Genomic DNA, 21671 nt, shown 5'->3' on the forward strand with positions numbered 1-21671 from the left:
GGAGGGCTGTTGTGGCAAGCAAGGGTTTCCCCACACTTTCTGGTGCATTTTCCATTAGTTTTCCTTATGGCAAAAGAACAGAAGGAGTAAGGTCTGATCTTTTGGAGAAGCTGGTTTGTTGTGCAGGAAGTCCAAGCCAGCTTTAATTGTGCAACCTTCAGTTTGTGGGGAAAGAGTTGAGTCCTACCTGAACATAGTGATGGTCTGAGGAGCACCTCCAATATCTGTGTGATGGGTCAAGACTGGGGCTGTAGAGAGAAGGGAAGCTTTTTATTGACCTTTACCCCTGTGACTAGGGAATAGAGGGTTCTGCCTGGGATCATGTCAGACAACCAGTCCTTCCAGCTCAGCACTGTCTAATCCAACTGGCAATGGCTTTCCAGGGTTTGAGGCAGCAGCCTTTCCCCAGCCCTACCTGGAGATGCCAGGAATTGAACCTGGAACCTTCCACATGTAGAACAGATGCTCCACCACTGAGCTGTATGGCCCTTCGCTGTCCAGGGGTCCAAGCAGCTATTTGCATCAAGAGAGAAGCTGCCATTGCCTCCGGGCGCAAATAGCAGCCCCCGTGGGTTGGCGAGGGTGGTTTTCATTTGAGCTGTGGCATGTTGGAAAAGATTAAAGACCACAGACTTATAGTGTGGTCTGGCTTTGAATTCCCCCACAGTTGCTTTTAAAAGATAAAAACAAAATACCTCCCAAAGGACACACCAGCAGTGCAACTCTACACAAGGACTCCTTAGAAGTAAGTCTCATGGAGCTTGGAGGGGGGTTCATGTGTACGGGTGGGATTGCCTCGCTGCACTACTGTGCACTGGGAGCCAGTGTGGTGCAGTGGTTAAGAGCGGTAGTCTTGTAATCTGGGGAACCGGGTTTGCTTCCCCGCTCCTCCACATGCAGCTGCTGGGTGACCTTGGGCCAGTCACACTTCTTTGAAGTCTCTCAGCCCCACTCACCTCACAGAGTGTTTGTTGTGGGGGAGGAAGGGAAAGGAGAATGTTAGCCGCTTTGAGACTCCTTCGGGTAGTGATAAAGCGGGATATCAAATCCAAACTACTCTTCTTCTTCCTCTTCCTCTTCTTCTTCTCCTCCTCTTCCTCCTCCTCCTCCTCCTCCTCACCCATCTGCTTCCCAGGATGTTCACCCACTGGTCTTCCACTCTCAATTTGCGCTTCAGCTCCTGAAACTCCTCCTTACCTTTGGGGTCCTATTCCTATGATGAGCCGCCATTTCCCCAGTTTGTGGTAGATGGCTGAAGGCAGTGTCTTCTCTGCTCATCGTAACTAGAAAAAGAACAGGGACTGAATGGTACTGGCAGGAAAGTTGGATATGATTAATAGCCAGTATCTGGTAGGATTGTGCCTACCTACCAGACTGGTGACACCACAGATGCGGGTGGCGCTGTGGTCTAAAACACTGAGCCTTTTGGGCTTGCCAATCAGAAGGTTGGCAGTTCAAATTCCTGTGATGGGGTGAGCTCCTGTTACTCTATCCCAGCTCCTGCCAACATAGCAGTTCAAAAGCACGCCAGTGCAAGTCAATAAATAGGTACCGCTGTGGCGGGAAGGTAAATGGCATTTCCGTGCGCTCTGGTTTCTGTCAAGGTATCCCGTTGAGCTAGAAGCGGTTTAGTCCTGCTGGCCACATGACCCGGAAAGCTGTCTGTGGACAAACACCAGCTCCCTCGGCCTGAAAGCGAGATGAGCACCACACCCCACAGTCACTTTTGACTGAACTTAACCATCCAAGGGTCCTTTAGCTTTAGCTTTTTAACCACAGAGAGATGCTCATTCTGTCCAAAGGGATGGCGGGTTCTTAGAATAGCAACCACCCTTCGGACATCTTATTTTTTAACATGGCTTAAATTTTAGTATGCTTAAGTCAATGTCTGGCACCCCAGAATTAGAAGGGAGATCCAGAATTAGACGGGGAGTCCAGCCCCCCCCCCCACTGCTTTACATTTGCATTGCAGCTGTGTCCCTAGATTTCCAGGAAGTAGGGAGCTATAAGCCCTGATGCCCACTGGAATATAATAATAGAATGGCAGTTCATAATAGCAGCATCACTACCTGACACCAACAGCGTGACTCCAATGTTGCATATGATTCCTTTGACACTTGCTTTTTTGTTTTGTTTTACTGTTCTCTTGGAAATAAATCTGCAATTTCATTGTCATTTATCTAGCTATTAAAGGTGGTGCTGACACTTTCAGGCGCCAGGGCTGCAGAGTTGCTTGTGCTAGAGAGGCTCAAGGGGGCTTTCATTCTTTTACTCTCAAGCCAGGGGTGTTGCCAAACAAGAAAACTACCACCAATGTGTCACTGCCCCTGGTGGTCAGAACAGGGAACTGTCAAATTGCAGCCTGTGTTGCTTCACTGTCAGCTGATCTGGATCACATCTGACTCCACCACATAGGTCCAGGTGTTTTATAGTCTGAGCACTTTGTCAAATACCTTGATTGCTTTCCAAAACTGCTAATTAACTACCTATTGTTGGATCAGTTTTCTGGACCCACTGATGACAGGGATCATTAGTATTATGTTAACATGTGGGTTTCAAAATTGCTGCCCTCAAAAGAATGTCTGGTCTTGATGGGAAATTCCTTGTTTCTCTGAGCAGCCTGTGATTAATCCTTTTCCGTTTTTAAGAACTGGCAACTTATCTCCACTTGGAATGTGTCCTACTTTAACCCCCAGGATAGGACTCACTTACTTTCCTTTTGCTGAAAAAAAGGGGAAAAAACAAATGGATGTGCTTGATAGGAAGACAACCTTTGAAACAGAAAGTAAATGAAGGGATTCTGAACAGACAGAACATGAAACCTGTCCATAAGAGTGACCCTCTTTGAATTTGGATGATGAATATCCTCCAAATGTGTGGGCACTCAGCTATTATTTTGTATTCAATATTAGGATTTGACATTGATCAGCAATCTGGTTTATCACCAGTGCCAGGCAGTGGTGGTCAGTATTTACCAGTATGTGACAGTTGACATGGGGCCCGTCCACACTCTGCTTTTCCTGTGTTTTCTAGGCACAGGGTCTGAGCAGGTTCCCCCTTGCCCCACTCCTTCCCCAGGGAAAGCCCACTCTTTAGTGCTAAATGGGAGCAAACGGCAATCTGGAGAAAACCCGAATTGCCATTTGTTCCATCTGAGTGCTAAGAATGGTTTTCCCCAGGAGAAGCAGCAGGACCAGAGGAAGGGTGAATGAGCCCTTACAGTTGCTTTCAGTGCATTTTGTACAAACCTCATCCATCCTTTATTCAGTCCTTCATTCATGCATCCAAACAGGAAAACATTATCTTGAACTGGTTGTTGTTTGTTGTTGTTTAGTTGTTTAGTCGTGTCCGACTCTTCATGACCCCATGGACCAGAGCATGCCAGGCACTCCTGTCTTCCACTGCCTCCTGCAGTTTGGTCAAACTCATGCTGGTAGCTTCGAGAACACTGTCCAACCATCTCGTCCTCTGTCGTCCCCTTCTCCTTGTGCCCTCCATCTTTCCCAGCATCAGGGGCTTTTCCAGGGAGTCTTCTCTTCTCATGAGGTGGCCAAAGTCTTGGAGCCTCAGCTTCAGGATCTGTCCTTCCAGTGAGCACTCAGGGCTGATTTCCTTCAGAATGGAAAGGTTCAATCTTCTTGCAGTCCATGGGACTCTCAAGAGTCTCCTCCAGCACCATAATTCAAAAGCATAAATTCTTCGGCGATCAGCCTTCTTTATGGTCCAGCTCTCACTTCCGTACATCACTACTGGGAAAACCAGAGCTCGAACTATATGGACCTTTGTTGGCAAGGTGATGTCTCTGCTTTTTAAGATACTGTCTAGGTTTGGCATTGCTTTTCTCCCAAGAAGCAGGCGTCTTTTAATTTCGTGACTGCTGTCACCATCTGCAGTGATCATGGAGCCCAAGAAAGTAAAATCTCTCACTGCCTCCATTTCTTCCCCTTCTATTTGCCAGGAGGTGATGGGACCAGTGGCCATGATCTTCGTTTTTTTGATGTTGAGCTTCAGACCATATTTTGTGCTCTCCTCTTTCACCCTCGTTAAGATGTTCTTTAATTCCTCCTCACTTTCTGCCATCAAAGTTGTGTCATCTGTATATCTGAGGTTGTTGATATTTCTTCCGGCAATCTTAATTCTGGCTTGGTCAAAATCCTCAAATGGTTGACTGCTGTATTTTGTACGAGAACCATTTATTTTGAAACATGACTGTTAAATTTTGATACCAAATCTTGAAACCTAAACCTCCATTTTAAGATCTGAATAATTCATCAAATTTCAAACACTGTTAGCATTTTGTTTCTGTTCTAGATCTGAGCTACGCTTGTTGTTTCTGGCAGGCAATGATTTGTGCACCATGTGTGACATACCAAATGCCAAGGCTTAGGATCTAGCCAGCATTTACGGGGGTGAAATAGACCATTTATGATATGTGATAGTGGAGATACAGGTTTCAGGAATCATGTTCATCATAGCTCTTGAACTGATTACAAAGCAACCATTTTCGGTGTTCCCAATTAACGTTACTGTGTCCCACAGCAAACCATTGTTCCAAATCAATACTGCTCTCCTGCTCCTGTGCAGCTTGAGGATCCTGGCCAGGAGCAGGAAGAGGGGGAGGCTCCCACCGTTCTTCATCAGAGCAGTACTCGTCAGCCTGGACTCTGACAAATACCTTTGTGATGGTGCATAGATGACCCAGCCTCTGCCATCCCACACTTGCCGTGCCACCACCTCTTTCTTGGCCAGTTCCTGAGTGTGCAACACTCTGCTTATTTTGCTCATTCCTTTGCTCCATCTTAAAGGCCATCCTAATCTCAACGGCTTTGTGGAGGTGGCTCTGCTGGCCCATTCTCATGTGTTTCCAGGTTGGCTTGTGGCACCAGCTCAATCTCATTACCGTAATAAACATTGCGAGGCCAATTTTTGGGTAGGAATGCAGAGGGCGTCACAGTGATTATCTCCGACATCTCTAATCACTCAGGGAGAGACGCCATTAATGCCCCCATTTTACAAATGGAGGACTGACACCAAGTGCTTTGTTGAAGCCCCACCCCCACCCTCGGTTCAATCCGCTACCACACCCAACTGCACCCTAGTTGGGGATGTCACATTGGGGGCCGTGCCTGCATTTTAATTGCTTGCTTGCAGAAGCACCATGTTTTTAGGACTGAGCTGAGCAGGATTCATCTAATGACCCCTGTCAGTGGAAGCTCTGAGCAAGGACTTCCACTTGCACAATGGGGATTCCCCCTCTTCCCCCCTGAAATTGGTTTGTGGGGGTTGGGAGAACCCCCAGAACAGGGCAGGGGCTCTTCGGTCTGGCATACAGAAACGCTTGCACAGATGAAATGTTCACCATAGTGCAATGCTGAATTCCATCTATTGGGTGGTTTTCACTGCTAGTCCTACTCAGAGTAGACCCATTGAAGTTAATGGACATGACTAACTTAGAGGCTCATTAATTTCAATGGTGCTGTGCTGAGTAGGACTAGCACTGAATACAACCTACGATTTTGCTCTAACTAGCAGGCTCAGAACAACAACTCATCTTTTACTTTCATGTTTTATTGACCTGTCAGCTCAGTACCAGTGTTGAAATCAGTTTAAAATGGTTAGACATAGTTCACTTTCACTCTTAACTGTCAGTTATCTGGCTTTGCCATCAGCAAGTGAAAGTGACCTCATGTTGATGAGCTGCTCAGTTGAAATGAGCATTGGGGTAGTTCACACAAGGGGTTTTAGGTGCACAGCCATTTCCAGGTATGGATGATGAGAAATGCATTTGGAAGCTAGGCAGGGAAGCTTCGTCTGTGAGCCAGGCTTTGCGGCACCTCCCTGGGACTTCTCACACCTTACTCAACAAACGGAGGTTTGCTACTGAGTGTTAGGGATGCATATATTAGGGTAAAACCTGCATATAAACACATATAATGAAATGGTTTTTTTAATGAAATGATAATACAATACAGTTTGCGTAAATGCATATAATATTAGGAAAATTCCCTCGCAAAAAATTGTGTATTGGGCAGAATTCAATATACATATAAATATATACATCAAGGGAAATTTGCATTAAGATGCTGATGAATTTTTATGAGAAGATCAGAGAGAGAGAGAGAGAGAGAGAGAGAGAGAGAGAGAGAGAGAGAGAGAGAGAGAAGGCACCGGTTCTGACCATGAAGTTGTTACAGTGCCCTTGAGTACCCCCAGAAGAAAGCACTGTAATATATATTACACTGGTGTGGAAGTGTGGGGAGCTGAACTGCAGCCTGGAAAGATAAGAAGCTGGGGGAAACTGAAATGGAGAGATTCACCCAACCCTACTGAAGGGCCACTGGCAGGTCACACAGCACACACACACACACACACACACACACACACCGCTGGCCGGCCTGCTGGCACGTCACTCAGGCCTTCTATTTGAGCAGGGCTTGTTCTGGGGCTGCACGTGAGACAAAATCCAGATACAAGAGAGCCCCATTCCAGTGTTTATTTTATACAGACTGTAGAAAGTTGCAGCTGATCCTGCCTTTCTGCTGCATGTATTGCAGTAAAAATAAAAAATAAAAATGTAAGTCATGGAAATGTGCAAACGGGTTTCATGCTGATGACCCTTCTGCTTCAAAATTTGGCAACAGTGCAGCCTTTAGGCCAGGGTATTCCTGAAGTCAGAATTAATAAAATTCAGAGGCCTTGTTACCTATAAATTTGATACTGTCCTAGGGAGCTGATGGAGAGTTGGGAATAAGAGGCTGTGCTGCAGAGCAGGTCTGAAGATCACCTAAGCCATGAACTTCTTAGAAGGCCTCAAGCAACTGGGCCTCTCATTCTCCCCTCCCCAAAGCTTCAGTATGGGCGGGGCTGTTAATACTGATCTACCTTAGGTAAAGGTAAAGGACCCCTGGATGGTTAAGTCCAGTCAAAGGCAACTATGGGATGCAGCGCTCTTCTCACTTTCAGGCCAAGGGAGCCAGTGTTTGTCCAGAGACAGCTTTCCAGGTCATGTGGCCAGCAGGACTAAACCGCTTCTGGCACAATGGGTCACAGTGACAGAAGCCAAAGCTCACTGAAACATCATTTACCTTCCTGCTGCAGTGGTACCTATTTATCTACTTGCACTGCTAGGTTGGCAGGAACTGGGTCAGAGTAACAGGAGCTCACCCCTTTTCAGGGATTCAAACCACCGAGAAGGCTCAGTGGTTTAAACCATAACGCCACCCGTGTCCCTGATCTGCCTTAAAGAGCTGTTCTGATAATCCTTGTACACACAGACAGGCAAAGTTGGGGCACTCTTGCCTGCAAAATGTAGCCTGAAAGTGTATAACTTTTCTCTTTACCCCCTGTAATTTCATTTTTTTCACTCCCGATGGGTGAAGCTTTGGGGAAACTTCCCTCCACACCATGGATAAGGCTCCAATCCCATTCACACTAACCTGGGCACCTCACTTTGCCCCCCACCCCCCTTGGCACTCCAAGAGAATAGACAGAGGAGATGTGATGCTGCCATCTTTGCAAATCCCTAGACTGGAGACCAAGGGTACTTTTTAATATGCATTTGTGATTATTTGTGCTCTTGGTGGAGTTCAGGGGGGAGGATACAGGATCCCACTTTCAGTACTGTTTGTGCTTGCATTAGTTTCAGGGCAGAGATAATACTTCCAAGTCAGTGCATGTTCCATAATTTCCTGTGGAATCCTGTAACTTTTTATTCTGCAATGTTCTGCTTTATTTTTTGTCCTGCTTTTTTTGTGTGTGTGCGCGCGCTATAGCACTAGTAGCACCCCTCCAGAGAGCAGTAAAGCAATCATGTTTGGGAAGCATCACAGAACAATTGATAAAGCAGAAGGATGTGTGAACAGTCCAGTGTAAATCCACTGCTAGTCCACTATTGTTGCACCAGCGCCAGGTTGCAGAAGGCACTGCCTGCCTGCCCCCAAACCCACCCCAGTCTGGAGGGTCCTTAAGAGAAGTGCAGAAGAAAAATAAAGGGGTCTGTTGGGGGCTTAGACACAAAGGTCTGTTGGGCAACCAACACATTGCCCCTCTTTGTCCTTAACTACAGAGTTTGGCATCTAAGCATTATGTCAGACCCTCCTGAATCACAGGCCAGCTCCTTCCTGTTTTGTGCCCTCCAATTCTTACAATCTGCTTTTTATGCACAAGCTGTTGTCAGCCTGCGCTGGGGGGTTGTCCTAGGAGGCACAGTGTCATTTGGTTTCCGTCACCCTCCTAGAGCTTCCCCTTGCTTTAAAATGCTTTGAGTGTCAATGTGATGATTGTGAAGTATGGTTGCACTGCCTTAAAAAAAAGAAAACTTCAGAGTTTTTTCATTATTAGTATTACTCATGATGAGTGATGGGGCTGAATTTGTACAAAGAAAGGATGACACGGTTGCCTGGCACTTCCCACTTCCTCAAATGGTGAGAGGTTTTACGGCACAGCCTTTTTCAGCGTCCGTTTCCTGCATGGAAGACTTGTGGCATTTTCATAATATCTATTTATTTACAAATGCGCAAGTTTTCTTTATGTGCATCTGTGTTTGAGTGGGGAGGGTGCCAAGAAGCAAGCAGGCATCCAGACAGCCCATTGTAACAGCCAAATTATCAGTTCCTCAAAAGCAACAAGGGCCAAGGGCCATCGAGTCCAAGAGCCATCGAGTCCAACCCCCTGCCAAGCAGGAAACACCATCAGAGCACTCCTGACATATGGTTGTCAAGCCTCTGCTTAAAGACCTCCAAAATAGGAGACTCCACCACACTCCTTGGCAGCAAATTCCACTGTCAAACAGCTCTTACTGTCAGGAAGTTCTTCCTAATGTTTAGATGGAATCTTCTTTCTTGTAGTTTGGATCCATTGCTCCGTGTCCGCTTCTCTGGAGCAGCAGAAAACAACCTTTCTCCCTCCTCTATATGACATCCTTTTATATATTTGAACATGGCTATCATATCACCCCTTAACCTCCTCTTCTCCAGGCTAAACATGCCCAGCTCCCTTAGCCGTTCCTCATAAGGCATCGTTTCCAGGCCTTTGACCATTTTGGTTGCCCTCCTCTGGACACGTTCCAGTTTGTCAGTGTCCTTCTTGAACTGTGGAGAGTCACTTGGGACAACACCACTATCCAAGAGGCTGCGTTCTAAAGCCTCTCTCTGTAAATACTGAATAAAAAGTGGACGGTGAGAACATTCCTCATCTTTGAACATTCCTGGGCCATGGGAGTTGCTGGCAGCCGCCTGACACCAAACCAGTGTATATCCCATAACTTCTCAAGAAATTGCCATATCTTTTTATACCACAAATGTTCTGGTTTATTCCCCCACAGACATTTGTTGCACCACAACTCTTCTGGACAGCAATAATATGGTAGCCTCGGGGGAGCATTGCAGAACCCTCACTAAAGTGGAATGAATCCACCACTCGCGCACTATGACTGTTTCAGGGGCATGGTGCAGAAGACACTCGCAATGAAGGACCCATCTGGAGGGGCCCTTAGGCAGGTGGAGTAGCTACCAGCCCCTATAACACCTTCGGTTATCAGGCTATGCAGAAACTACAGAGAGAAGATGGTCTCTGTGCTTGGCAAGACAGAAGTCCTTCTCCCATAATTAATACAGAAGCACACAAAGCAAAATAATCCATCCTCTTTTGGAGCAAAGGATGAGTATCTGGTGGTGAGATCTCAGTCTCCATGGATCTTTGCAATGCTGCCTCCTAAATTTTGGGAGACGTTAGGGCAAGGCATCCTCAGTGTGCCCTCTTCGCTTGCAAAAGATGGGACACGTTACATCGCAATGTTCTTATACACTGTCTGTCCTTATTTGGGTACAAGACAGGGCCAGGTCTTGCCCAACCTAGGCACCCTTTGGAGCCAGGCTTGCATATTCAGGGCCTGATAAGATAGGGAGACTCCCACACACACCCCACTTCAAATGCATGGAGTGCTGTAAACACCTACGCCAGAGCCAGTACAAGAAAGACATCAAGAAGTACAGATAATTCCCTCGTTCTTGTATGCATTCCTTAGGATCTCTAAGATCTTTTACTTGGTCATCATCCTCCTTCCTTCCTTTTGCAATGGAGATCAGCTCTTACTCTCATCTCCAGACTCTCTCTCCACTGACTCCTTTCCTCTCTGTCAGCATCTTTCCTGAACCACAAGGTCCCCAGACTGGAACACACCGCTCTGAGTGAGGCCTTAAAGTTGTGCTGCGATTATTAAAGCAGCTCCACACCATATTCAGGAATAGCTTTGGGGGTGGGGGTGTCCCAAAGCAAGCACATAAAGCTAGGGTGGGGAAGGACCCATGGACCTCCAGAGACGTTGGTAGGCTATAGCTCCCATTGTCCCTGCCCACTGACCATTCTGGCTTGGACTGATAGGGGTTGTTGTCCCACAACACCTGGGGGGCCACAGGTTCCCTGCTGTTCCTAAAACAGCAATGCAGTGGGGTGGGGACCTCTTTAGGCAGCCACTTCTGAAGCATGGCATCAAGATTTCTCTTTGCTGGACTGCCATTCCATACTTTGCATCCTTACAATTGCCAGGAACAAAAGCCACCAAGATCTGCACCAGCTGCAATAAAACATGTCTCTTCTGTATCAGTCTCCCATTGGAGAATGGCTTGACTTTTCCTGCAACGGTGCACTCTTCCACTGTCTCTTGTGACAGACAGATGCCAGCAATAACAAAAGTGGCTTCCTAGACAGACAGACAGACAGACAGAGGCTGTAAATCTGGTGTGGGGAACCTCTAGTCCTCTGGATATTGCTGAACTGCAACTCCCATCAGCCCAGCAAGCAGGTATTATGGGAGCTGTAGTTCAGCAACCTTTGGAGGCCCAAAGGTTCCCCTCATCTGCTGTAAATCTTCCTTGGGCAGACTGTTACCTAAAGTGTTTGTCCCTAACTTGGAGCTGATTTCTGCATGTGTGTTCATCACTAGACAACCACCACATCAAGTGATAACTCATATGGGTAAAAAAATCCAACCTGGGAGAAGTTTTGTATCACCTGACTCTGTATTTTCCAGTGGAATTAGCTCACACATTCAGGCTCCAAATCCTATACCCACGTACCTGGGAGTAAGACCTACTGAACTCAGTGGGACTGAACTTCTGAACAGATTGCGCTGTCAGCTTGCCAGGTCAGTGGCGTAGCGTGGGGGGTGCCAGGGGTGCCGGCCGCACCGGGCGCAACATCTGGGGGGGGGCGCGAGTCCAGAGGGCCCAGCCGCGTCGTGCCCTCGGCCCGCCCCTATTGTCAGAGGCTCAGCGTGGAAGTGTTAACAAAGTTTCAGAGGGGGGAGCGAGTGGGGGGGCGCGGGGAGGGGAGGGGGTCCCCGCTTCTCCGGCCGCCTTGCAGAAGCGGCCACCGCCCGGCGGCTCTGCCTTTGCTCGCAGGCCTGCCTGGGGGCTCCCTCCGCTCCACCGCTGAGCTGGCGGCCCCGATCCCGGGAGCAAAGAGGCGTCGCGGGAGCGGCTAGGCCTGCGCCAGGGCCCGGACCCGACAGCTTCTCCGGCTCCCCAAGCCGAGGACAGCTTCGGCTGTGAAGCTGCGCCTTTCGGGCTGGCCCCTTCTCAGCTGGGCCTCGCCTCTCCAGCTACCGGTATGTGTGCTCCGCGGTGGTCCCCGCTCCTTCCAGACCCTTCCACCGCCCCCTGCCAAACTGGCTGTAGATACAAGAAGGGCAGCTGGGGGGGCGATAGAGGACCCTGCCTCTCCCCGAGGGGCTCATCTCTGGCAACTGTCTTAAGCTGCCGCAAGTGTCTCTGCTCAAGGAGCCCCCTGAGTTTTGGCATTGTCTCTTCGCGCCCCCCCCCCCGCCTCTCTCCAGGAGCTTTATGGAGCCGCCTGGATCGGGTCTGCTTTGGAGGAGGGGAGCCTTCCTTGACCAGCATGTGGGGCGCCCTTTGCGGCCTTTCCCTCTGGAGAGATAGTCACGCTCCCTCTAGCGCAGTTCCCAATCGCCAGTCGCCCTTCTGTGGCGAGGATTCTTCCGAGCCGGGCTCTTCCGGGGCCCTCCGGCTGCTTCTCTTTCGGGCGGCGGCGACCCTCCAGCTAAACACCCCTCGGGGGTTTGTGGCAGCCTCGCTTATTGTTCTCGGGACTCTGGTTTTACCTTGCCGCGCAATTAAGCACAAATGCAGCGCCTTCACCAGCAGTGGCATAGCGTGGGGGGTGCAGGGGGGGCCGGCCGCAACATCTGGGGGTTAGGGGGCGCAAATTACTTGCCTTGCCCCGGGTGCTGACAACCTACGCTACGCCACTGTGCCAGGTGCCAATGTTCAGAAATCAAACAACATGTACTGATGCATAGACTGGACCTTACACTGGTGCATTTGGTTCTGCTGTTTTTTGTGAGGCATCCTTACTAAACTGCATTTTGTTGTGATCTTTGAATGACATTTTCACCACCTTCTCTAACGTTTGCAGTCCCTTGTTTCGTGTCAGCCTGTGAATTCACATTTATCATTGAGCAGTAACCCCTGCAAACTGCTGTCCTGTGGCTAAATGTGCTGATCACCACCCCTTTTCTGACTTCTCTTTCCAGCTCACAGCCTCCAAGTACCCAGTGGTGGTGAAGATGGGACATGCTCATTCCGGAATGGGCAAGGTGAGTGGTATAACTTCTCTCCCAAGAGGCCCGAGAATGCAGCCCAGCTCAGTGCCCTTTGGTGGGACGCCTCAAGTGGGCTGATTTATCAGCTGCCCCATTCTGGAAGGAGAGTTGTGTTTTGTTTCGTTTTCCCAGGCATTATGTGTATTGCACACTTAGGGTGACTTGCACTTCGGATGCTATCAGGACAGTCACATGTGAATCCACTTTCAGTTTGTGCCTGCCTAAGTTTAGGGTGCAGTCACACTGCATCATTTCCAATCCATGCCCAACCTGTAAGTTCCTGCTGAAAGTACACAACTTTTTATACAACAGATGTTCTGGTTTATTTTTGTCCCGCTTTCATTGTGCACACAGCAATAATGTGTTGTGGAAGCATTTCAGAACGCGTGAAAAAAATCCACCACAAATGCGCTATTACTATGTCAAGAACATGTTACAGAATACACCTCAAGCTGAGCTCCTGTCTGGTGGGCCACCTTGATGAAGTAGCTTCTCTTCCCTCTTGCTTACCTCTTGAATTTCGATGCTCCAGGCAGCTCTTTGTACTGCCCACTAGACTGGGCCAGCCTTGCTTGGAATGCAAAGGCCACCATCACCCAGACAAGAGAGCTGTTCAGCTCCTCCTTTGCACTTCCTTCCAAAAGTGCTTTCTCTTTAAAGCATTGCATGGCAGAAGCAGACACCCCTGAAACTGTGGCACCTCATATAATTCCCTAGTTTGCCTCTGGGGTCCCCAAGGGCTCTCTTTCACAGCTCAGTAGGAGAAGGGAGTGCAGCTGAGCAGGAATCCACTCTCTTTCCCTGAACCCCTCCCAGTATGAGTCTGTCCTCAGCAACATTTTGTAGTTGCTGCCTCTTTCAACATCATTGCCCTGCAACTCACAGGGAACTCTGCTTTTTAAAGGCTGGAAGCAGAGGTTGCTCCTAGATGACCTGCTTATTCGTCCTGATTTGCTTGCAGGGAGATTGGACAACATGTATTTGCTCTAGAATTACTAGTACGATCCAAGGAATGGTGGGAGCAACCAAAGGAACCTTAACCAATTTGATGAGCCATTTGCAGTTGCACTGTAACACTTGTATGCACTGGGCATGTGTGCTTGATCTTTTAATCAGCATTTGTTTGCAGGGAGGTTTTCCTTCATTCTGATTTGTTTTGCTACACTTTCCAGTGTGTTTCTCAGCCGCTTGCCTTATTGCAAAAAGTCTGATCTTTTGGGGAAGCAAGTTTGTTGCGCTCAGTCAGCTACATTTCTGTAACCCAAATTTGCTGGCATGCAGTTGAATCCCACTTGGAAATAGCAACAGCCTGGAAGTGCCCGGATGAACAGTCTAGAAAAGAGTTGGATATCGTTTGAGACAGGCTTTGCTTCGCATGGGGCCATCTGCACACCCATTGCCACTCTTTTGTCCATGGCCACTTCTGGTCAAGCAGTTTAAAAAATATGGCTGCCTTGCAGGGGTTGGACGAGATGACCCTCGGGGTCCCTTCCAACTCTACCATTCTATGAAATCCTGTTGGCCTGAGGGCAAAAGTGGGGTGAGCATGAAGACACATCAGGCCTAGTGATCCCTCTTTCAGACCACCTCCAACTTAAAATAATAAAACAAAATTTGCTTCTGGCACTTGGGAGAATGGGCCACGCCCACCTTTTGATTTCCTCTAATTCCTCTAATTCTTTGGATGAACGAAGCTTGTGGAAAAGTGACCGCAAGTGGCTGTTGTGTATGTGCAAGTCGAGGACAGGTTTTTAAAGGGGCAGAAGCCCCAGGAGTCGCTCACTGTTTGGGGAGTGGGCTTTGCTTGCGTGGGGTGCAATGAGGCAAGGGGACGCTTCTGTGTGTTTGCTTACAGGTCAAGGTGGAGAACCAGTATGACTTCCAAGACATTGCCAGTGTGGTGGCCCTCACCAAGACCTACGCCACTTCAGAGCCCTTTATTGATGCCAAATATGACGTCCGCATCCAGAAGATTGGCAACAACTACAAGGCCTACATGTGAGCTTGGGCCTCTCCATGGAAGCTTCCTGGGCAGCCCCGTGATTCCCGCCCCGCCCCCCGCCCCCCGCCCCGCTTGCCTTCTCAGTGCCGGAGTATAGAGAGGGTGTGGTGCACTCCATCAAGACAGACAGGTGCCCACAGTGATCCCTCTGTGGCATGTCACGAGTCAGTGGAGGTGCTGCTGGGCATTCTTCCGTATTCCTGTGGGTGGAGAAACAAAACCATTTCTCCCTACAGTCATTGCCTTGTCCCTTTGCCTCCCTGCTACTATCAAGTCTTTCTCTGCAACCTTCCCGACCCTAACAGTGCCTTCTCTCTCATGGCAGGAGAACCTCAGTCTCGGGGAACTGGAAAACCAACACAGGCTCTGCCATGTTGGAGCAAATAGCCATGTCGGACAGGTGAGTGGCAAAGCATGAGAGATGGGGCTCTGATTTGGGTGGAAATGACTGGAAGAATGAGAAACCAAGACAGTAAACTTTTTAATACAGAGTGGAAATCATTTATTGAATATTTGCAAAATTATTGTAAACAGATTAAATCATGAGCAGGATTGATGTAAAAACGTGCAGTGGTATAAAATACATATTGATTACAGTGGTACCTTGGGTTAAGAACTTAATTCATTCTGGAGGTCTGTTCTTAACCTGAAACTGTTCTTAACCTGAAGCACCACTTTAGCTAATGAGGCCTCCTGCTGCCGCAGTGCCGCCAGAGCACGATTTCTATTCTCATCCTGAAGCAAAGTACTTAACCCGAGGTAATATTTCTGGGTTAGCGGAGTCTGTAACCTGAAGCGTATGTAACCCGAGGTACCACTGTATATGGGATAAAGAAGAATTTGGTTCAATTTGGAAATGCAGCATAAGTATTATAACCATAGGGAACCACAGAAAGAGGGGGAGGGAAGTCAAAACATGCTATATATAATAATTTGTATTTTTGTCTTTATTTGTTCTTTGCAAAATGAAAATCATAAATAAAATTATATTAAAAACGAAAATGACTGGGAACTGAAGGGGAGTGGATTACATCCAGGGTCTGGCAAAGAGGAGGGCTTCCTGTCTAAAAATTGCCAGAGCTAAAGGTAATGAGGCAGAGGCTCTCCCTTGCTCCCCCTCATGGGCTCAGAGTCACCGCTGCTCTCTTCCCCTCCCCTGACCCCTGGATTCACCAACAGGTACAAACTGTGGGTGGACACTTGCTCAGAAATCTTTGGTGGTTTGGACATCTGTGCTGTGGAGGCTCTGCATGGGAAGGATGGACGGGACCATATCATCGAGGTGAGGCGCTGGGCCACTTGCCCTAAATGTGAACCAGCTTGCAAATTGCTTTTTAACGGAAGCCTGTTGATTAATTGAAGACTTTTGAGTGAGCAATCTACCTTTTGTCTGTTATTTGTAACCAACGCAAATGAACTTCAGACCTTTAGTGTGTAGGCCTTGCCAGAGATCCAGGGTGGCATTGTGCATAGGCTGCCACAGACCATAGAATCGTAGAATTGTAGAGTTGGGAGGGACCATGAGGGTCATCTAGTCCAACCCCCTGCAATGCCGGATTCGTTTGGCCAACATGGGGCTCAAACCCACGACCCTGAGATGAAGAGCCTCGCGCTCTGCCGGCTGAAAGGCCCTGCTCCAAATCCCTGCTCAGCTGCGAAGCTCGGCTGTGGCCTCAGGCCTATTCCTGCCTTTACCAGACCTCATAAGGTTGTTGTGAGTTAAAGGAGGGTGGCTCTACGCAGCCTGGCCTGAGCTCCACAGATGTTGCCTGGGATAAAACTGCAACCCCTAAAATGCATGTTTTGGAGATATTAACTACTCACAGTTTGAAACTACCATTCATTCTTAGAATGAAAGACCATTTTTGTTCTTCATTTGCTATTGCATAAACACACAAGAACCAAAATAGCTCCCCATAGACTAAGATGTCCTTAATTTGCTGCCTGCCCCCCCAAAATTTGTTTTATGTTAAAAATGCATTCATTGAATAAAATGGGACCACACAAATGAAAGCTTGAGCTGTTTAATCTGCTGATTAAATCTATTGAAGGTAGCAGGTCTTGTTTTTTACCCCATGTGGTTAAACCTGTGCTTAATGTGCTGTCCTGCTTTGGAGAGCTCTGCTGCACATTGAGAAAACCCGTTCAGCTGCCCAGTCCATTGGATGCCATTGCAGCCGCATCCATCCTTGAGAATGACCAGAGGTGGTGTGTCCCTCACTCTGCCCCACACTGCCTTTCCCATGTGCCTTCGGGGGGGGGGGGGCACTTGCGCCCTCTAAAGGCGACAAAGTGCTAAAAGTCAGCAGGGCCACAGTGGATCCCAGCCAGCGACTTCTTGGCTTCCTGGATCAGGCTGCATTTCTGAGTCACCACCCGTTGCCTCATGCGGTTCTGTTAATACTACTGCTTAGCGCTTTTATACATATTTTCTCAGTAATCCTTTCCTCAAATATCCTGTAATGTGGCTTATCATCACGATCTCCAGACTTGGAGGGAGGTGTGTGTGTGGCAAGGCCCCCTCAGACGCGTGATTTGAACTGGGAACCTTTTGTTTTCAGCACAGCCTCTTTGCTACTGTGCCATGCTAAGCCTGGCTGTATTTGACATCCCTCTTATTTCTTATTTCCTGATTGTCTCCATCTACATGTTTGGCTTTGAGCCTTAGGAAACCCCATGGTCTGTGTGCTGGGTGTATCTTACATAACTCATTTAAAACAGGGGTGGGGAGCCTGTACTATTGGACTCCAGATCCCATCAGCTCCGACCCAACATGGCCCATGGTGAGGAATGATGGGAGTTGTAGTCCAGGAATGCCTGGAGGGATGCAGGTTCCCCACCCCTGACCTTTTGCAAAAGACCCTCCTGCTTCCCCACTCAGCCTGATTTGGGAAAGGAGAACACCGCCTGCTCTTTCTCCTTCTTATCTCAGGTTGTGGGATCCTCCATGCCGTTAATTGGAGACCACCAGGATGAAGACAAGCACCTGATAGTGGAGCTGGTGCTGACACGCATGGCACAGGCCATCCCTCGCACACCTGTGCCCTCGCCTGTGCGCTCGGCCTCAGGACAACATGCCCAGGTATTGCACCTCCTTTCTCTTCCCCTTTACGCTCCCCGAGATGAGGCTTTCACTGCACAATGCCCAGGCATCTCTTACCAGAAGTAACTTTCATGAACGTCTGCAGAGTTGCTTTTAGGTGAAGTGGGGATAGGATTGCAGCTTTCACCTCATCACCACCATCAAAAGCAAAGGAGAAGGGACCATAGGCAGAGAGATGGAAGAGCAGGGGACTGTGCGGAAGTGTGTGTTCACTCATGGCTGTGGTTACCTTAGGGCTCTGGCCTGGGGTCTCTGTGTTGCAGCTCCGTGGAACAGCCCAGTGCATGTGCCACTGCTTGCAAGGCCCCTGACATCTTCCCAAGTCAAAAGGTTGCTGTGTCAAGAAGACGTGGCGCTCAGGATATGGAGACCCCAGAGACGCGTTGCCAGTCAGAGCTGACATTCACAGTCACAAACTGTCCTGCTGGATCTGACCAAGAGTCCACCTGGCCCAGTGTCCTGATTCCAGCCTTGGACAGCCAGGTGCCTCGGGGAAGCTTACAAGTGGAGTCAGAAGCAGCATCCCCAGCTCCTGGTATCCAGAGCTCATAGCTACCTCCAGAGGTTCTGTCAATGCACGGTGGCTCCTTGCTACTGGCAAACCTCTTTGCCTCTTCAAGTCCTCTCAGCTAGTCATTGGGTGTCTGCACACACACAGCATGAGCATGTGCATTTGGCACTCAATGCAGGTGCCTTTTGGGGGTGCTGTACACATCATCCCTTCGTCACCCCATTCCCCCGCTATTTTGCTTTGCTCCAAGAATGCACTTCTCAAGCGCTTCCTGCCTATGTAAGCCCACACAGAGAGAGCGCTTTCTCAGGGCGCCTCCAGCTGGGACAGAACTACTGATGCTGGAGGGCTGCGCAGCTCCCCGCACCATGTTTAACTTGTCTATGAATGAAATAGGCAAAGCAGGAAGTGGTAAACTTATCTGCCTCTGTATACTGAAAAATATCCTCGGAGCATCAGGAAAGCAACGCTTTCAAAAGACTGGGAGTTTGTTTGTTTGTTTTTGTTTTAAAAAACAAGGTGTGTGAAAACACTAAACAAGAGGAGGGGAATAGAGCGCACTGTTGCACACTAGTTGGAAATATGCCCACCTTTGTGTTCAGACAACATGGAAGTCACTGTTGCTTTAGATAACGTTATCGCACACAGGAGTGCACAACTGCAAACTGCTGTGTTCAAAAGTGCCATGTGAAGAAACAAAAGTCCTGTGCTTTTCAAAGGTTAGGTGTGTACACAACCTTTGTCACCCTATTGAGTGAGGGGGACTCAAGTAGCTGAGAAGCACTGCTTGGCTGCAGGATGGGGGCGCTGGCGTGGAGACCACCAGGTGCTGATGAACTCTAGCTCTTCTCGGCCCCAGTCTTCATGCCCAATGGTTGGGGACGAGGCAGTTGTGGTCTTCACAACTGGAGAGCACCTAGTTCCTCCATTCCTGCTGTAAACCCTTCCCTGGCTGAGCCATGTGCCCCCTCAGGCCTTAAATTCTGCTATTAGGAGAAGTGGAGAAAACCATGTCTTCCTCTCTGACTCTCCTCCACACTTTGTGACCAACAAGTAGATGGTTGCTCCACCTCAGTCTTTCCCAACTTGGTGCTCTCCAGATGTTGCCCAGCATCAGCCAGCGTGGCCAGGGTTCAAGGGCACTGGGAGGTGTAGTCCCAACAACGTTGGGCAGGCAAAGGGCAGTGCTGTGGCACCATTCTGGGGTGTTCTGACTCCATAGAAGAGCAGCTTCTTTGTATTGTACAAAAACAAGAGAGAGGGGAAAGGTGTCTCCCTTGGCTCTTTCCCTGATTATGGGATGTTCTGTGTTCTGCTCCACTTGCTGATGGGGGCCTACCCAGGAGATCCAATGGAGCAGAAGTCCCATGGGACCCACCTGCCCATGTCTCTTCTCTTGGTGTGCTTGGTCAGGTGGGCATCCCCAGACGGTGCTGGGCGTGAGCAGCCCCATGGAGATGCTAGGGAAGGATTCACAGCCAGGAACAAGACCAAGACCACAGTGGCAGTGGTGGGAGCTGTCATCTTCACAATGTTGGGAGGCCATCAGGCTCCTCCAGCCCTGCTTGAGAAGCTTGCCTCTGTTGGGCAGGGAATGATTGGCGAAACACACATGGAGAATGGCACCAGCTGGGCCAGAAGGTATGGAAATGTCCAGCCTCTGAGAGAAGAAGATGGGAGTGTGGTTCTGACCATTCCCTGCCATTAATCTTTCACTTTGGTTCTGTCCTCAGGCTCAGCCAGCTCCAGCTGGGCAGCGACAAGGCCCTCCAGCCCAGCAGAGACCCCCGCCACAGGGTAAGGACCCAACATCAAGAAGGCCAGGGAACTGGGGCTCACACGAGGGTGCAGAGGGGCTCATAAGTCTGGAGCTGGGGGGAGAGGCTTAGAATCCTAGAATCGTAGAGCTGGAGGGACCCCGGGGGTCGTCTCATCCAACCCCCTGCAAGAACCCACCACCTCCCCAGGGAGTCTGCTTCACTTGGGAAGTTGTGGGCTCTCCTTACCAGAAGCCTTCTCTGTGTGCGTAATCACTGGGTTGGGATTTCTGAGGACCCATTTCAGTCGTGACAGGTTTCTTCTCTCTCCTTCTCTCTCCTGCCAGGAGGCCCGCAGCACCCGCCTCCGGGCTCCCAGCGCCCTCCTTCTCAGCAGCGCCCTCCCCCGCAAGGCCAGCAGCTCTCGGGCCTCTCCCCTCAGCCAGGGGGCCCCCCAATGGGCCAGCGCCTGCCCAGCCCCACCACCCACCAGCCTCCGCCGCAGGCACAGCAGCGCCCGGTGGGGCAACGCCAGCCTGGCCCGGGGGCCCAGCAGCCTCGCCAGCAGGGCCCGCCGTCCGCACCACAGTCCCCCCAGCCCCAGAGGGGTCCGAGCCCCAGCGGAGGCGGGCAGCAGCCGTGGCAACAAGGGTCCCCTCAGCAGCAGCAGCAGCAGCAGCAACGGCCTGGGGGAGCAGGCCCACCCAAGGCAGCCTCCGGGGGCCCCCCAGGGCCACAGCAGCAGCAGCCGCCGCCACAACAGCGCCCCCCAGCGGCTGGAGGTCAGCCACGGCAACATCCGCGGCAGGGCAGCCAGGGGGGCCCACCTCAGCAGCGCCCTCCGGGGGCAGGAGCACAGCAGCAGCGCCCGGCACCTCCCACAACCCAGCAGCCAAGGCCTAGCACTCAGGGGCAGGGCCCCGGGCAACAAGGCGGCCGCCCTCCACCAAGCCAAGGCAAACCACAAGTGGCCCAGAAACCCAGCCAGGACCTGCCTCCCCCCCAGCCCCAGCTGAAGTAAGCGGTGGACTCCGGGGCTCCTTGGGGAGGGAGGGAGGGAGGGGCAGCTGGAAGCAGTCATGGCTCCTTGCCTGTGTTGCTGGCTTAGCTGGGGGGCAGCTGGGTGTGGTGACTTGGCAGGATGCTGGGGGGGGGACTGTGGGGGCCAGCTTCTCAGGTGCTATGGGGCCTCAACCGAGCTGTGTACACCTTGATGCCACCCTAATGCTGTGCAGAATGAGCTATGCAAAGTAAGTGCATTTGCATATAGCTGCAGAATAGTTTCTGCTTTTGCCCTCTGACCAAGGAATCTGAAATTCCTGGGTGGAGGGAGGGAATTGCACAGAGATGAGAGAGAATGGAGTGGCGGGGTGGTGGTGGCTGGGAATGAAAGCTCACTTGCCCACAGGAAGCCCTTCCCAGCTACCCTCTCACAAACCTCCAGGGCTCCTGGGTCCAGCATTTCTCCAAACTTCCCTTTGCTATCAGTGAGAGCAAGGAAGCTCCAGATGGAAAGCCATCACACCTCTGAAACAGAGCTGAGTTACTAGGCTCCCCTGTTCATGTAATCACCCTGCTAAAGAGCAACACTGCTTTCAAATAATGATTTGTTCAAAATGTGACATTTCAGAATTAACATTGTCCATGTTGAATTTCAGATTTTGCTTCTGAAAATCAAC

The 21671-nt window shown here is 49.9% G+C and overlaps 1 protein-coding gene and 1 long non-coding RNA gene across 3 annotated transcripts in view; one reads left to right on the forward strand and one right to left on the reverse strand.

The window, feature by feature from the left end:
- The window catches only part of LOC308577352, a 210648-nt gene that overhangs the window by 104889 nt on the left and 84088 nt on the right, over nucleotides 1-21671 (reverse strand). The window lies entirely within an intron of this gene.
- The window catches only part of SYN1 (synapsin I), an 88079-nt gene that overhangs the window by 62730 nt on the left and 3678 nt on the right, over nucleotides 1-21671 (forward strand). For both annotated transcript variants that reach the window (XM_081177375.1, XM_081177376.1), the window contains exons 6-12: nucleotides 12551-12613; nucleotides 14475-14617; nucleotides 14947-15021; nucleotides 15801-15903; nucleotides 17554-17703; nucleotides 19969-20032; nucleotides 20340-21009. In XM_081177375.1, coding sequence (XP_081033501.1) covers nucleotides 12551-12613; nucleotides 14475-14617; nucleotides 14947-15021; nucleotides 15801-15903; nucleotides 17554-17703; nucleotides 19969-20032; nucleotides 20340-21009 — 1268 coding nt within the window. The remainder of the gene's footprint in view (nucleotides 1-12550; nucleotides 12614-14474; nucleotides 14618-14946; nucleotides 15022-15800; nucleotides 15904-17553; nucleotides 17704-19968; nucleotides 20033-20339; nucleotides 21010-21671) is intronic.

Source organism: Podarcis bocagei (assembly GCF_964188305.1).
Source record: "Podarcis bocagei genome assembly, chromosome: 17".
In the NCBI taxonomy this organism is placed as follows: Eukaryota; Metazoa; Chordata; class Lepidosauria; order Squamata; family Lacertidae; genus Podarcis; species Podarcis bocagei.